At 38.3% G+C, this 18,156-nt stretch overlaps 1 protein-coding gene across 14 annotated transcripts in view; it reads left to right on the plus strand.

Moving 5' to 3' along the window:
• The window catches only part of NEK11 (NIMA related kinase 11), a 310,384-nt gene that overhangs the window by 35,124 nt on the left and 257,104 nt on the right, over positions 1-18,156 (plus strand). For 13 of the 14 annotated variants that reach the window (XR_007722953.1, XM_050777796.1, XM_050777800.1 and 10 more), the window contains exon 3: positions 16,973-17,138. The exons of the other annotated variant lie outside the window; for it this stretch is intronic. Coding sequence is in view for 12 of the 13 variants with exons in the window: in XM_050777796.1 (XP_050633753.1) it covers positions 16,973-17,138 (166 nt within the window). In the remaining variant the exon portion in view is untranslated. The remainder of the gene's footprint in view (positions 1-16,972; positions 17,139-18,156) is intronic. 14 annotated transcript variants of the gene reach the window in all.

Below are 18,156 nucleotides of genomic sequence, written 5' to 3' on the forward strand. Positions count from 1 at the left end.
TCATGAATAGAGGAGGTAGCTGGGTCAGGTTTGGAAGTAACGATTAATAGTCCAGATAGGGTACAGTTGATAGTTAAACTTGAGGCTTAATAAGTTTTGTCTGATGGGGAATATAAGAGCTGTAAGATCTTTAGCGAGAGAGTGACATAAAAGTAGTATTTGAAAAAATGATTATCCTTGAGCTTGAGGAAATCATAGAGTAACTCACCAGCCAGAAAATTTACTACAGATGCAAAATTACTGATATGATCTAGCAATTCCATTCCTAGGTACATACCCAAAAGACATAAAAACACATCCACACAAAACCTTGTACACAAAGGTTTACAGCAGCATTATTCATGATAACCAAAAGTTGGAAGCAACCCAAATGTCCATCAACTGATAAATGGATAAACAAAAAGTGGTATATCCGTACCATAGAATATTATTTAACCATGAGAAGCCATGAAATACTGATACATGCTACAGTGTGGATAAACCTTGAAAACGATATGCTAAGTGAAAGAAGTAACAGAAGACTACATATTCTGTGATTCAACTTATATGAAATATCAAGCAGGCAAACCCACAGGAAGAAAAGTGGTTGCCAGGGGCTATGGAGAATGGAGATGGGTAGTGACTGCTGATAGATACGGGATTTCTTTGGGGACTGTGTTAGTTTTCCAGGGCTGCCATAATGAAATGCCACAGACTAGGTGGTTTGAATAACAGAAATTTATTTTCTCACAGGTCTGGAGGCCGAAAGTCCAAGATTAAGGTGCCAGCAGGGTGGTTTTTTTCTGAGGCTGCTCTCCTTGGCTTGTAGATGGCCACCTCCTTGCTCTGTTTTCACACGACCTTTCTGTGTTTGTGCAAGTGTGTCTGTGGTCTCTCCCGCTCCTTATAAGGACAACACTCATATAGGATTAGGGCCCACTCTGCTGGCCTAGTTTTAACTTAATCGACTCTATCAAGACCTTATCTCCAAATACAGTTACATTCTGAGGCACTGGGGGTTGAGACCAACATATGAATTTTAGGGAAACACAATTCAATCCATAATAAGGATAATAAAAGTGTTCTAAAATTAGACAGTGTTGATGGTTACAGACCTCTGGGTGTATACTAAAAACTACTGAATTGTACACTCGAAAAGAGTGAATTTAATGGTACGTGAATTATGTCTCAATAAAACTATTAGGAACAAAAAATAAAAACTAAATTGAACGTGTGATCTTTATGGACATGAAGGCTCTTGCCTTCAAAGAGCTTATGGACCATTCAGGCAAACAAGAATGTAAATAGGCATTTTCAACCCCTTGCAGGCATGCTAGATGGACATGCACTTATTCTATTTTTATAGAGTAGAGAAGACATTCTGGAAGAGTGAACACTGGAGCCAAACTTACAGAATGAATATAAATCTGGCAGAGAAAGGGTAGAGACAGAGTGTCCCAGACAGCAGAAATAGCATAAGTGAAGGCACAAACGCATGAAAACCCGGGCATGTACAAGGAAGGAACTTTACAACATAGTTATCATGCCCTTGTTAGTCTGATTTCTCTTGTTATTGTTGAAATTTAAACACTGGCTAAAGATTACATTAATAATGAGTAGAAAGAGCTTTGGTCTTAAAGTCAGACCTCCTGTATTTATATCTCAGTCTTTCCACTTACTTTGGACAATTACCTAAACTAGTAGTCTCAGTTTTCTTATCTGTAAAATGGGGAAAATAAGGATGACTCTATATGGTTTTAAGTCTTAAATGAATGACAAGGAAAACATTCCTAGCACATTTTCACAAGTTATTCCTTGAAATACATTAGCTCTGTCGATCTCCTTGTTTCTCTGACTGTTCCTTGGATAAGTTGGTTTTAAGACCTCTCAACATCTTAAAATCATTCCTTGAACTAACTTTGGTGACAATATTCCCCTTGAAATGAGGCCTGAACACCAGGGGTATGATGGAATCAAGTGTAATGATACCGAAATCTTTCATACATTTCAAAATCAGCCTGGAATATCGGCTCTTTTAGCAATCACATACTGTTTCATATTGAATTGGGGTGATGGGGGAAGAAGTATTCCCCTTCCCACACACTCTCCCCAGAGTTTTTATAGATGAGCCATTCTGCTCTTAAGCCAGATGTCACTTATCTTAGATTTGAGGATTTGATTTTCCTGACTCTAACTATAAACTTCAGGTTTTAGTTTGCAAAATTTAGTTTTGTTGATTTCCAGTTCATGTTTCAGCTTCTTCAATCATTTTGAAAAGTTCACTTTCCCTTATGTCTATTGATTATGCTGTCTGGCTTTGTGTCTTCTACAAACTTGGTAAATGTGTCTTTAGATTTTCGTCCAACTCATTAATAAAATGTAGGTGAGGATATTGTTAGGGATCTCAATGGCATTAGGAAGTACCACCTGAAAAATGACCTGAGACACAAGACTCCAGCATATTTGGTCTGCTTGTTCACCAGCCATGAATCCACATGAAGACTGCCTTTCTCCCACATGAAGAGGATATCACAGACTCTTCTCTCTGACATGTTAACATGTTTTATCAGATGGGCTGAAATCATAATATACCACAGCTAATTGCTTCTCTATGATCTACCAATCAAATAACCCTCCACAGAAAGAAATTAGGTTAATTTGGCATGTTCTCCATAAGCCCATGTGAGCTCCTGCTGGCCGCTGCTTTATATTTTAAACTTTCACAAGCCACCTGTTCAATCATCAGTTCTTCAATATTGCCAGCGATTTGTGTCAGGATTATTGCTGTACAATTTTTGAAAAATGCTTTTCATAAAAATTGGAACATGTGCCTTGGGGATGGGGAGGGCAGGAGGTTGCCTCTCCCCTTTTTTCCAGGTTATTCAGACTATCAACCTTGTGCAGAGATGTATTTTTGAGTTCTGTTCTTGGTGTGAAGCTCATTGGACTTTGATATCATAAACTCAGAAGGCAGCATCCCATAGTGGTGTGATAGTGAGATGCCCAGGATTTGGAAGTGGGGGCCAGGTGCAGTGGCTAATGCCTGTAATCCCAGAACTTTGAGAGGCCAAGGCAGGCTGATCACTTGAGGTTAGAAGTTCAAGACCAGCCTGGCCAACATGGTGAAACTCCATATCTACTAAAAATAAATAAATAAATACAAAAATTAGCCAGGCATGTTGGCGCATGCCTGTAATCCCAGCTATTTGGGAGGCTGAGGCAGGAATCACTTGAACTCAGGAGGTGGAGGTTGCAGTAAGCCAAGATCACACCACCACACTCCAGCCTGGGCAACAGAGCGAGACTTGTCTCAAAAAAAAAAAAAAAAAGGATTTACAAGTGGGATCCCAGTTTCATTATTATTGAGTGTAGTTTGTCACTTAACAGACTCTGTGTCTTAATCTGTGTCTTAGTTTCTTTATTTCAAGAGGATTTTAATAGTTTCCTGGCACTGTACATGGTGCCAAATAACTGTCTCACGTATAGCACTTACTATTGCCATAATCATCACCAGTATCACTATTTTAGTGGGTAGAGGTTTTCTTATGATTATCTCATATCTTGGTCTTTGATTACCTCTTTAGAATATTGATTTCATCCTTTTAAGGTGCATGACGGTTTCTTACAGCTTTTAGTTATTTGTCTGTGCTCTCCCACTGGATTGCAAAGTCCCTGAAGGCACAGGCTGTGCCTGTGACAAGTAAAGTACGTTCCACAGATCAGGTGCCCCGTACATGTGTACTGAATTTAGAAACTGGAATTAAAGTAATAGTTGAGAAGCTTTTCTTGTTAGACATCAAAGTGCATTATTTCATATGTAAGTTGGAATTTTGTTTCTGAATGAATTTTATTTAATAGAACCACTGATGTTCTCCTTGGGAAACATCTTCACTGTTATGTGACTAAAATTAAAACTGGCTTATGACACTCAGGATCTAAAGATTGAAATACCCCTTGTAATAGGCAAAAATTGTATCTATTACATTACCATCAATAACAGCAATAATATTAATAGTGATAATAAAAATACCTTTCAAGAAGTTTGGAATTAAATTTGAAGCTCAATCATAGCAATAATTTCTGGCCAGCATATTTGTGTTCTTTTCCCTATTTGTGTTCTATGCTTGCTGGTCTTAATTTTTTGTTGTATTATATAAGTTATATCAAATTGTCTGTGAAATGAGGCTGAGTGTGAATACATTAAGGTAATAAATTACGTAATAAGAAATGTTCAAAGGGTCATTGGGCAGCTGTACTTTATCATTACTGGGAACAGAACAAGAGGAAACCAGTGCAAACTATAGTTTAAAGAATTTGGGTTAAAATGTAAGGAAGGTTTCCTTCATTGTATTTTAAAACGGACAGTTTTGGGGTCACATCAGTGCTGGCTGTGGAATATCCTCAGGAGGGCATGTAATCCACTCTTGCAGCCTCTCTGAGTTCCAGTGTTCTCATCTGTAAGGTGATGGAGCTGGACTAGCAGCTGTTCCCAGTTCTTTGTTTTCAAATGAGATTTCAAGGTTGCTGGGAAGGAGGGAGGGGTGAGTAGATTGGGTGGTAGAGGGGGACACATTCCCTGTCTGTTGGTCTGCTCTTCAAATCCACCCTCTGCCCCAAGCCTCTAGACAAACACTGGGGCTCTTCAACACTTTCAGCCCTGGCAGTCTTCTGGACCCCTACCTGCTCTCAATCTTGCCACTCAAAGTATGGTCCCTGGACAAGCAGCCGCAGCCATCACCTGGGACCTGAGAAATGTAGGCTCTTAGGCCCCACTCTAGAGCTGCTGAACCAGAAGCAGAATTTGAACAGATCCTGTGGTGATTTGTATGCACAAAAAAATTCAAGAAGCACTGCTCTAAGACCCTGTGTCCCTTCTTTGAGACTTATTCAAGTATCACACTTTTTGATTCTAATAATGTTTTCCTTTGATCATATTAACATGAAAACATTTTGATTTATCCTCAAATTCCAGAATCTCTGGAAACTAAACTCATAGAAAACCATGCTCAAGCCTCTTTTTCTTTTAGTGTCCCTGACTCAACATTATGACCTGAGGAGGATGTCTCTGCTGCCGAGCTCCTGTAGACAACCTGAGCAGGCGGGAGAAACCGCAAAGCATCTCTGTGACTGTAGCAAGTGCTAAGTGTCCAAGGCACTTTATTTAGCCAGGCTCCCCTCCACCCTCCTGTCTCCAAAAAAGCAAGCCTGTGTAATCAAAGACAGGCGAGCCATGTCTCTCTCCCTGTCTCCCCCTCCTCTCACACAGTCCATGGTGACTTTGTGTGTGTTACAAATCAATGACTAAATCCATAAGCTGTCATTCAGGGAAACTAGATCCTTCCTAGTAGTAGATTCTACTTTGAGCTCTCTTGGTAGGTTAAGCCCTGACTTTTTAGGTGCACAAAAATAGACTTTTATTTGGTATAAGCATAACTCAGCAAAAATAAAAGACCCAGCATCAGTTGTTTAAACCCTCTAAGGGAAGTATGCTTATACAGGGTTTCATTTTCTTCGCTTTCCATCTCAAACTTAAATTCAGTAACAACTTGCTTTGTCCTATAGTCAGAAAGTTGTAGCTCAAGCCCGCATATTACACTTGCCATGATGATGAAATCGAGATTGAAATTTAGAATTACAAACTTTTGCTATTTTGGCTGTCTTACTGTTAAGACAGCCAATCTACTACTGTTATAAATAAGGTTAAGGAAATTTATATCATTAAAACTCTAGGTTTTTTTATTTTTTATTTTTATTTTATTAAACAACTTCTTGCCTAGATCATAATTTAATTTTACTTTAAACAGTGTTTATCTTTTCTCATTTTTACCTAGTCAAGGAAATGGAGCTAATCAGCTTTTGTTGCTTCTTAAAACTCAATTTGTTTCTGTATCTTGATTTTATGGTCATCTGATTATCTCACTGAAATCTGCAATTCTTGTATTTTTCTGTAATGTTCAAAATATAAACCTGGAATGAATTATTCATTTGAATATTGCATTTTGAATAATAGCCTAACACTGATTTTAAATTTGGAGCATATAATAATTGTAACAGAAGCTAACCAAATTATCTGTGGTAATTTTTTTATATCCTTATTAATATTGTTATGCTCCTTAATTTCCTTGCCTGCATAAGTAGGATCTTTGCTATAAGCTCAGAACTTTTCAAAGCGTAAGGGAGTGAATGAGTGATTTGCTGCCTAGAGTCTTATGTTATCAATATTTATTTTTGTTTTTAAGACATATTACTACTTTTCCATTGTTTAACAATTTTAAATCAAATGAATTTTGCTCAGTTGAACTTTTAAAAAGACTAGCCCTCAAACACAAAATTATACCTGCAGGGTTGTGGTACTTAGAACAACTTCAAAATGTAGACTTCACCACCTTGTTAGGAGAGTAAGTCCTGAGAAACGCTGCCTCCCTCTTCTGTATGATGTCTTTCCCCAAACCTCCAAATCTGTGGCGCTATAATTGGCAATATTCCTGGCTTCCATGTGATTTCTGTAACTCTCAAATGATAACGAAGAACAGACATAGTGTCATTAGTGCCTCATCGAAAGCAAAATCATTATTCCAATCACAACGACAAGATTTTTGTTTTTGATTTTTTCTTTTTACTTAAGTGCTAAGGAAGGGAAGAAAGCAGGTGTCAGGAGTTTTTGTTCTTTGAAAAATGAAAAATTTTAGACTGTCTTACTCATTAGACACTGAAGATCTCTATACTAACAGCAGAAAGGGAAAACCATTCAATCTGGAGACAAAAGTCCATTCTTCAGAATTGATGGTCTGTTTCCTCCTTCAAGAGGTAAAAGGTGGCTCCATTGTAACTTGCTTCGTGACCTTGGATTAATTGTTTAATGTCCCAGGACTTCAGTGGGTTGAGGTGCTTTGATTATCTGCTTTTAGAAGGTCTTGTCCAGCTTTAAAATTCTACAGATACATAAAATCCATTTCAAAACTGGAAAAGAAGCTGAATATGGGGAACACATTAAGAAAATTGGGTAGCTTTGTGCTTCTGTTGGGCCACGCCATTACAATGGGTGTTGTCATTTCTCTGAGATACTGTGAAACATCGGAGCCAAACCCCTTTTTCCAGGTAGGAATATCTGCCTTTTTTTTTGTCTATGCTAATGTTATTATCAGCTTCTGTTGGTAATTCAGCTTCCAGATCAAAGCTATTCCAGCACGTATGTTAGCAAGCAAATTTTTATAAACTTGCATTTTTAGTACCTTTTTCTCTCCTATCACTAGAGAACTATAGAAAAAGGTATATTTATTACTGTTTATAAAGTGTACTTTCTTTTTATTTTCTTTTTTGGCAGGAGAGAGTGAAAACCAAATATTTTAAGAATTCTTTTTTTCTTGGTCTTTTTCAACTCAGTATTTATTTTAAAATCTTTATATTTTTTGATTGGTGAATTATCCATTCCCCTTGCTTTACTGTTTTCTTTCTTGCCTCTCGTTTTAGATTATCTTCTGTTTGCTATTATTACTTCTATATCATCACCTAAAGGAAGAAGTATAACACTGGTGGAATTTTAATAATTTTGAACCCTGATTTTTTAAATAACTTAAAATTTTTTATATAAAATAATTTTGAATTATGTTTTCAAATTAAATGAATATCGTGTTGTTTTAGTTTTGAAATGTACTAATAACAATTTTTAGTCATTTATCCCCCAGTTTTTTTCTCACAATAGGTTCATTTCTGTGTCGTTCACTGTAGTTCATTTTGTCATGAATTTTAAAAGATTCATATCAATGCTCAAATAGAAAAGAGCCAAGTTATACATGTTTTAAATTAGGAGACTCATTAACTGCTTTCTAAGTAAATAAGACATTACCCGGTTCTCAAAGGGCTTACCTTTCTTTTAATCTTTTTATACAGCATAGCTATGCCTAAATAACTTTATCATTTGGGTTTTTATAACCTTAAGCATTTACAAATGAGTGGAATATTTACTGTACTACATTCTCTACCTCTGTTTCTAATCTCTTCTTTAAACATCTCCTCTTACTTCTTGTAGCAAAGTGTTAGTATCAGGAAATGGCTGATGCTATCAAATTGGCTTAAACCATAAGAAACTCTTATCCCCCTAACAAGAAGTCTGGAGAGATGGCACTTCCTGGGTGACTAATTCAGCAGCTCAGCAACATCATCAGGGACGTTGGTGCCTTCTGGCTTACCTCTCCGTGCTTCTGCCAGTCATGTTACGGTGGCTTACTTCATGAGTCCAGCTGGCTGCCGTAGTTCAAGGAGTCACAAGCAGATGATCACATGCAGAGGCAGATGAAAGAAGAGTTTCCTCTCATACTTCTCTTTTTATCAGTGAGGAACATCTTTTCCAGACCAATTATGATTCACCGCAGGAACTAGGGAGAGGATCCTCCTTTCCAGAGCATATGATGTTAGGGGTGTTGGGGGATGACTCTGTGTGGGGTAGGCAGTCATCAGTGTTTCTCACAATAATTAAGCCACAATATCCATGGCTTTGCCCATCTGTATAAGTAAGAAAAATAGAATTGCTTGACCATTTGTCTCAGGGTGTAGGGGAGAAAGACAGGGACAAGGAGGAGCTATATATGATTTTAAAGGGGAAGTTAGAATTGACCCAAGGCATCCTTGGTGGTAAAGAGAACTTTTAGAGAAGTAGATAAAAAGAAGTTCCAGAAAGCTGTCTCCTCCATGAAGGGAATCCACTCATATTGTAGGTAAAAGAAGAGGGATGGGCAAATTTTTCTCCAGTCTTCTAGGAGACAGCCCCAGAAGCTTTTATAGCGGCTGTGATTTAGAAATGGGGGTGGGGGGAAGACATGACTGTCGTGTTGTGAGTGCACAAATGCACAAGCTTTTCCAACACTGCCTGAACAAATGCAGACTTTTGTTGCTCCCCAGTTAATTAGCATGCACTCATGCATTTTTGTTTGGCTTGGCTAACAACTCTTTGGTCATGTGCTTGGGGAGGGGCTTTGTACAATAGGGCGGTCAGACATTTTATCTTTTCTCCACGTCACTTCCAAGAAGCCCTCTAGGGAAATGCAGGACATGGTCCATTTGGATACCAGCTCTATTCTTACATTGACACAAGAGATTCTCTGCAGAGAACTCCAGGGAGCACCAGCACTATTGCCAGCCTTGAGACATGTGCTCAAGTCATTTCTATTTTGCTTATTTATACAGATGGGAAAACTCATAGAATTCACATGATGGTGATTAAATATTTTTTATTCATGCAATATTTGTCTTCAAACCACCTACTCCTAAAATTTTTGTTTATCCTCTTTTGCTCCTTAAAACTAAAAGGCAACTTGCAATGATTTGTTATAGTACCAGCATTGAAACACTGCATGAAAGTTGTCACCACAGATGGAAATATAATCTAGACAGCAGCCAGAAATAGCATGTTTGCCAAACAAAAATATCTGAAATAATTTTATTCTTTTTTGTTCTTTATTAGCTGTATTATTAATTATTTGTCTGTTATCTGTATGTAATACTCTTACATGCTGCTAAAATATTTGTAAACAAAATCAGTCTTGAAAAGCATAGTAAATGGAATTTATCTATAGATTATAATTGGTTTGCAGTTTCATTACTGAATATTCAAGCCACTTTATTTTACTTTGGCTAGGAATCTTTATATACTAGCCATCTTCAGGAGTATAGGGAAACCAGGCCAGAATTTAAAATGAGAGGAATTTCCTTTATTTTTATCCTGTGGAAGACAGTGTTGGGGTCCTGCCTGTATCCCCTGGGCACTTAACATTTTGTTATGCATGGACTCAGCCTCCAGCTGCCTGCCATGCAATTCTGCCTGAGTGCTCTTTCTAGCCATTAGGATTTCCTGTGCTCTGCCTAGGGAGAAGAGTGGAGGAATTAATACTTCCAGGGAGCCGTTTTAGTCAGTGGACAATGGGAATTGGCAGATTAATATCCCAGCCCCATCACTCCTCACCCTTTGGGCAGGAGAACTCTGAGGTTAATGTCCTACACTAGCTCCCAGAGTTTCTTGACAGAATTAAGATCCAGTTGCTCTCAGTGGTAACTGTCTTGATGATATACCCTTTCATGGCTTCCTTCCCCTCCGGTCTCACTTCCCCACTTTCCTATTACTTCCCAAATTACTACTTGCATTCAAATCCTCGTCTCAGGGTTTGCCTTCTAGGGGACGCAAATGAAGAGAGTCCTCCAGAGCAAAGCATGGCTTAATGGGAGGGTTCCTAACCCTGATTTTAAAGATCTTGCTATGTAAAGCTTCAATATTTTTTTTGGAAAAAATGGGGAATAAACAGGTGGAGAGGAAGGAAGAAAGAAAACAAGGAAGGAAGGAGTGGTTTATGAACCTGACAGTTTTATGTATCTCTTAAAAAATACTCCTCCCCCCTGTAACATTTTAATACCACATTCCATAATGTATAGTGTGATTTTGTGTATGTTTATGTATGTGTTTAAGGAAAAATACACCATATATAAAATATTGTAATATATAATATAATGTATTAACTAGTGTTTTTAAAGAGTCATATGCTGATTAGCTTTCATAGTCTATTCAGGTAATTACAGACACTCTTCTACTGGATATTGATTTATACAGGGCAAATAGTAAAGAATGATAAATTCATTTATTTTGCTGCTTGAGATCCACCCAGGGAAAAGGCACTGTAGCAAGTATAAAGCAGTTAGCATTTGCAAAATGAACATCCTGAAACTCTAGTCCATAGATTTTGCCTTTTCTTCTCTCCTCAAAGAAAGGTTAGGAATGCTCACTGCCCAACCCCAGCTCTATTTTATCATTTATCATGAAGCTGTCCAACTATTTATATACTTGTTGGCCTCCCCATGGGACTGAGCTCTCTTGGAGGGCAGGAGTTTTGTCTTTTTCATCTTTGTATCTCCAGCACATGGCATGGTATTTGTCACACAGAAGATAGTTAATAGATGGTAAAGTAACAGAAAGGTGAGATTTCCTTTCTCAAAGTCTTTGGCAGTTTGTTCCTCAGTTGCTGATGTCTGCCATGGGCACCTACAGTTTGCCATCCCTGCACTGCACCATGATGCCCTTTTAACCCCTGCTGTGTCCAAAGACTCTGCTACATGTTTGTGATCAGGGGTGCGTAGAATGGACAAGATGAATTAGGGGTGCGTAGAATGGACAAGATGAATTAGAGAGTTCTAACCCCCGAATAAGCTAGGTCTACGGGTTTAATTGTTAAAAAACAAAAAACAGTGCATATTACGGCGTATGGTGATGACCCATAAAATAATTTTGTCTTTTAATGTGACACAGACATAAAAATAATACTTTTGTTTTACCAAGGGAAGGAAAAACAACAGAAATAAAATGAAACTCCATCTGTAGTATACTGTAGTATACTTGCTACTAACCTCTACTCTTTTTTTTTCCCCACCAGCTATTCCTTTAGGTACCTTTAGTTCCTGGCTTTTCCATTATTTTTATCAATGTGCCAACTTTTGAATAAACATTACTTTCTGCCATTATATATCTTTTTCATGCCCCTTTACTTTTGAAAATTATATATCATATTAAAAGAGATGAAATAACTTTAAAACAGGATGTTTTCCACCATCAATTTCTATCTATCTGTAAATGGAGAAAGAATTACCGCAGTCTTAAATGCATTAGAAGAGTCTAAGGTGGAAATAAAAATGAACCAAATGAGCCAGACCTTTGGAGGTTTGGCTTTCATTGCCCCAAAGTGTTTACAGTGATTTGTGGTAACACCTGAAAGTATTTCTGTGATGCATAATTGCGTTGGTCAGGACTCCCAGGTGCAGGTAAGAGCAGCCACCCTTTGCCAGTTTAAGCAGAAAAGGATTTGTTATAGAACACAGATAGTTCACAGCAGTGGTAGGAGGGCTGGGGGAGCAGGCTAGAGGGCAGAACATCACTAATGAAGTGACCTACTGCCCTTGAGCTCAGGGCCATGCTGTTTCTGATGATACATGTATTTGCAAAATGGAGACCCTGTGCCGCCTTGTTTCTTGATGCAGCTCACACTCACATCAAAGTGTTGGCTGGATGCAGCTGACTGACAGAACCTAGGTCACACATCAGCACCCAAGCTCAAGGGAGGCTGGGAGTCATAGGGTTGGTTTGTCTGTTTTTCTCTCTCCAGGGGAGGCAAGACTCACAGCCCAGGAATCTGCCACAATGTAAGGAAGCTGTCTAAAGTGGGCAGCCACAAATGACAAGTGTCTGCTATCATAATGTCTCATGAAAACAGCAGTAAGCAAATTGTGTAAGCTGTTTGGTCTCTACTATTAAGAAATACATGTAGCAAAAAGATTGTAAGGAAATACACAGAAATGTTAATTCTGATGGTCTCTATGTTGGATTGTGGGTAATATTTTCCTTATGTTGTGTTTTCAAATTTTTCTATAATGAAACTGTTTCCTTGTAAATTAGAAAAAAGAGACCTTCCCATTTAAGAAAGTCGATAAAAATAATTCCTCCCTTCCAAGAGGGATGAAAAATCTTAAAACTCCTGATTATATTTGATAATCTCTCTTTGTAAAACAGGCAAATGATAAAACACACACACACACACGCACACACACAAGCAAAATCAAAAGCCAAAAAGTTACTCATTTAAGTTGAAATGAAAATTTCCCGTAACTTAGGCTAAGTGGGTACAGTAGCTGCTGATCACATCAGGATCACAGTTCTGAAAGCAGAAGGGCCTCAGACATCCTTACCTCAACTTCACAGCATTCGTCGGAATTTGAAGTTTTGAAAAACACAACCATACATGATATATACACACATTCATGCACACTTACCTGTTGTCTATCTTTCCCAGTAGACACAAAAGCAGAGATCTTAACTCCTCAGTGCCCACCACACTGTAGTCATGTAGTAGGTATTTACTAGTTACCTGTAATGAATGTTAATAGTTAAATCAGAAAGGAAAGGACTGTTGTCTCTACTGCAAAGGTTTCCAGTTCTACCAGCTGACTGACCCTCACTGAGATGGCTGTTGACTGCATGGCATCTCATTCTGCTGCTTCCCATGCCTTCCTGGGGTACCGGAGATTCTAGAGCTCTCTTAGGCCCATCTGTTTACACGCCCCTTGGAGAGCTTTTTGCAGCTCCTTACCCTTGCTAGACATAAGAAAATGTGGGTGTTCTGCAATCCTTTAAGCCCTACTTTGGAGGGAGAGCACAGGTCTCTTCCTCTCAGACCTTCCTACCCATCTTGGAGTTCTCTTTTTAGTTGCCTTTCTGGACCTGACAGCACAGCAACTATTTTCAAGGGCTCAGCAGTTCCTAATTTTTTTTACCTGCCCTCTGACCCTGTCCCCTTCCCCTGATCTAGAGAAAGATCTCTTTCTCACCTGGCAGAAGAATGCTCACCCACTCACTGTTCATATGTTCCTCCAGATCCTTTCTCTTTAGCCTTGGTCTTTTCTTTAAAAACTCAGGACATGTTTGACTCATATTCTCTGTGGTGATGTCACCTTTTTCCTGAAGCAGCGTATGCTGCTGGTTAAATGGGGGAAAATGTGAAAAGATATGTGAAAATTTGGAGAAAAATAGCCCTTAATGAATATCTCAAAGATATCATCTTCCCCATTTCTACAAAACATAGGCCAATTTCAAGGGAATGAAATTAGCCATAGTTATCTCGAATTTCCAAAGTTATTCTCCAAAGTTTGTCAGTTCGCTGATTCTAGAAAGAAAGAAAGCATGTAACTTGGGAAGTTTGCAAAATGAGTACGTCTCCAAGGGATGCCTAATTTTGCTACTGTCATGAAATTTCTCCTGAGTTGAGGCTCTGATAAAATAAATGTCTGTCATGTTATTTAGGAGGGGTGACAGACTGGGAATCACTGGGCAAGTAACAAGCTGTCCCTGACTTGGTAAGTTTTCATGCTGATATGGATCTCGTATTAAGTGATGTGCAATGAGAGTTTCCTCTGCCAGCTCAGTGACATGATTTCAGGCAAGGAAGGTGAATGTCTCTGCATCATCTACGAGATGATTATAATAGATATCACCTGTCTTAATAGCTCTCCCTTCATCTGCCAAATTGTGGACAAATGGGTTATGCTTTATCATCAGGGTGCCAGATGGGGCTCAGGTAGTTACATTTTGTATGTAAAATCTCATGCTCTGCTGCACAATAGTTGGTGTTTGCAAGGAAAAATAAGTATCTTGAAGCTTTTTATAGCATTTGTTCCTTCACAGCAAGAGAATATTGCAGGTTTGTAAGACTTTATATTGTCATGCTTAACCACTGTGACTTTTATAACTGCATGCTAGCTGGGGTACAGTAAATTACTGAAAAAGCTCTATGAAGATGTCATTGTGCTTCACCTGCTGCTTTGTAATCTTCAGTAACAAAAAAACATAGTCTTGTATGTCATGTCAAGCTTCTTTGGGTATACTAACAGTCTGAAATGCCACTCCTAATAACATTAGGTCATTTTAAACCAAATCTTGATAGAACAGTCTTTACAGAATGTTACCAAGCAGGCATTTCTCTAGAATCTACTTCTTATTAAGTAGGAGCGTAATAGGCTGTTTGAAACCAATGCGAAAACACCTGTTAGGGGAAGGAAGACAAGTGTTCCAGCTTTCTGTGTTGCAGTCACATTGAAAGACACCTGTTAATGGCATAGTGGAGTCCTTGCCTGTGAGGCTGCTGAGGCAGAGCTGCCCTTTCTAATGCAAATTGGCCTCCTCTGTGGAAGCAGCTTATGCCTGCTGTTGGTGTCTTTTGGGGATGAGATGAGTTCAGAATGGGAAGACCATGGAGAACATTTAAAGTGAATAAAATATTAAAGGACTCAAATTTTAGGGGAAGTGACTTCCCAGTAATGGTCATCTTGGATTAGAAGGTTTTCCTTATGAGATTTTTGGAGAATGTAAACTTAACCTAGCTTTTACTGCTCTGGGGAAAAAAAAAAAAAGTCAAATGTTACCCAACCCCGGAATAGGATAAGGGCAGTTTCTACATTTTCCTACTTAGGCTGTCAGCTTGTAGGATGGATTTCCTAACTTAGAATTGTAATGAGTTTTTAAAATTTTATTTATTTATTTATTTATTTTGATCGTAGTCTCTCACTGAGAAATGGTATGGGGGAATACTATACAATAGTGTGCTGACTGCAATATCAAAACTTCTAGAGCCTGAATATGAAACAAGAAGAAAGCTCTACCTCTGGTGATGCCTGAGGATATTATGGTTCTTCTATCGTAAAACAGAGGGAGAGGCTTGTTTGAATTACTGAAAAGTTAATAGTATAATCACATTTTTAAAAATGGTAGAAGCTCTTCTCTCCAATGTGATTGGAGCTGGTACTTGGTTAAAAAAAGGAAACAATTTTAAAATAAAATGACATTAATTAAAACATTTACATCAACTTAAAATATATCATTGTACATTTTCTCCAGTTTTTGGCTGTATAGCCAGCATTCAGTGTCCTCTGGTTAGAGATTTCTTCATCTTTTTTTTTTTGCATAAACTACATCCATAAGATATATATTATTATTATATTATTTTTTAGGACCTAGTTTTCTAGATTTATTTTTCTGTAACAATCTGAATTTAGAATACTAGATTTTCACATTTTTAACCTTTTCAGAACTGTCTTTTCAGTTACTTGACAGCTTTTTATTTTTGCAACTTTTTATTTTCAAGTTTTTTGATTTTCATTTGACTTAGTTTTCCTAGCAGAGATAACTCTCACGCTCACTCTTCATTTAAGTTATACTGAAGTCATAAATTTACAATGATGAGCATAACTGGCATTAGCAGACTTGGGAATAAACGCAATGACTTGGGTAAGCACACATCTCAACTGGGAGGGCAGAAGTTCATGGGCATGTCAAGGAGAGCTTACTAGCTGGAGGCATTCCCTGTGGCAAGGGCATCTGTCAGCATCTGTTAGGAAGGACTGGAGAATGATGGTTAATCTATGGGCTGGTTAAAGGGCCTAAAGAAATTTTCTACGATAATACATTTTTATTGACATGCATAGGTAGCTACTCCTAAGGAAGATTTTTGTAAAATGCTTTCTATTGCTGGTCCTGCTGAACTTGCCTTAATGAACTGCCAATGCTTACTTATAATCAGCAGACTGTGTCTGCAAACATAATTGGTGTTCTAAGGTATTTTTTCCCAATAGTCTAGTTTACACTTTGGTACTATAATTGATTTGTTTATCAGACTCTTTTTTTTTTTTTTAGATGGGAAGAGATAATGTTTTGGTCTATTCCTCATAGAGTTATCACAATTTTTAAATTAATGGCTTGGGGATTTAATGAGCTCTTTCATTTATACATGTTAGAAATACTAAATATCTCTATTAATGGTTTTAGTTAATTTTTCCTTTTAAATACTGGTAGTAATAAAGTATGATATGCCAAGGATAGTTTTAAAAAGAAAATAAATAAATATTGCTCCTACCAATATTAAGTCAATATATTTGGAAAACTTTAAGCTGAGAGAGAGAAGCATGCCTGTAAGTGTGTGTAAATACGTGTAAATACATACACAGAGGCCAAGAGAGACACAGAAAGAGGCAGAGACAGAGAAGGAAAGAGGCAAAGAAAGAATAAGATACAGAGTGATGGATTACATATGTGTGTGTGTGTGTGTGTGTGTGTGTGAACACACATAGAAAGAGACAGACAGAAATAGATAACTATAAGAGAAACCAAGAGACACTGAAACATCTAGAGAGGTGGAGGAAGGGCCACCCCAGCAATATTGCTCAAGATTAGTTCCATGTCTGCCCTTATAGAACTGTAGGGTACACAGATGAGGAGGTCAGAGGCCTTGGGGAAGCAGGACAGGAAAACAGGCCCAGGTCCCACCAGGAGACACAGTGTCATAATAGGCAATACCAGATATATGAGTAGGTCACAACCTGGGCATTAATTAGTGGCTCTGTACCACTTGATGATATTTGTTAAATGTGTTTTTTGGCTGTAAATGTTTTAAAAAATTTTTTTTGACTGCAGAAAGGTACTTAAGGAAATATCTGTTGGAGAACTAAATCCAAATGAAACTGTGCAGGCCAATTTGGAAGCCCAGCTCCTCTCCAAGCTGGACCACCCAGCCATTGTCAAGTTCCATGCAAGTTTTGTGGAGCAAGATAATTTCTGCATTATCACGGAGTACTGTGAGGTGAGACTCTCCTTTTCTCTTGGAAGTCTTTATAAAAATATGCTGAATGGTAAAAAGCCTTCTATAAAGAGATCTTAAAAGTCCAATTATCAAACCATAAATTGAACTATAAAGACCTGGGATCCCATGTCTTGCAGCTAAGAATGATTATCTGTAGATAATTGACAAAACTTGTTTCTAAGGAAGGGTTTTTCCCTCCACTGGCAAACTCAGTAAAAAGGAATATATTTTAAGGAGGAGGCCAGGTGTGGTTGCTCATACTTGTAATCCCAGCACTTTGGGAGGTCAAAGTGAGAGGATTGCTAGTCCAGGAGGTCGAGACCAGACTAGGAAACATAGTGAGACCTCCCCCCCACCCCGCATCTCTACAGAAAAATTTAAAAATTAGCAGGGTGTGGTTATATGAGCCTGTAGTTCCAGCTAGCCGAGAAACTGAGGCAGGAGGATTGCTTGAGCCTAGCAGTTCAAGGCTTCAGTGAGCTGTGACCATGCCGTCGTGCTCCAGCCTGGGTGATAGAGTAAGACCCTATCTCTAAGAAAAAAACAAAAAAACAAAAAAGGAGAAATTACTGCAGAAGAATGCTTCAACAATGTTTTGATGGGGGAGGGGCAGACCTTCTAGAATGGTCTGATGCTTAGATGGACATTTAAATGCTCTAACAGATGCTTGGTTAGAGTAGAGGTACATGTCCTGAGTTTTGAATTCCAGCTCAATGGTTTAATTTCTTCAGTGGAAGTTTAGAAATGGAAGTATGGCTTTTTTCCCCACAAGAATTCCTCATATTTATCAATTTGTGGTTTACAGCTTGAGGTATTTACAATTTTTCCAACCACTCTGAGTTCTATCCAAGTAATAGCTGTGTATTTACTGAGCCCCAAGGGAGTGTGAAGCTGCTTAGAGAAGCGGGAGAGGGGAAAATGGACATGTGTAGATGCAGTGTGGATCTGTGTGTTTACTACTGAGAGGTTATGGAGAGGGGATTGACAGGGGTTGGGTCAGGCAGAGAATACCCAAAGA

This window comes from Macaca thibetana, chromosome 2 (assembly GCF_024542745.1).
Source record: "Macaca thibetana thibetana isolate TM-01 chromosome 2, ASM2454274v1, whole genome shotgun sequence".
NCBI classification, from domain to species: domain Eukaryota; kingdom Metazoa; phylum Chordata; class Mammalia; order Primates; family Cercopithecidae; genus Macaca; species Macaca thibetana.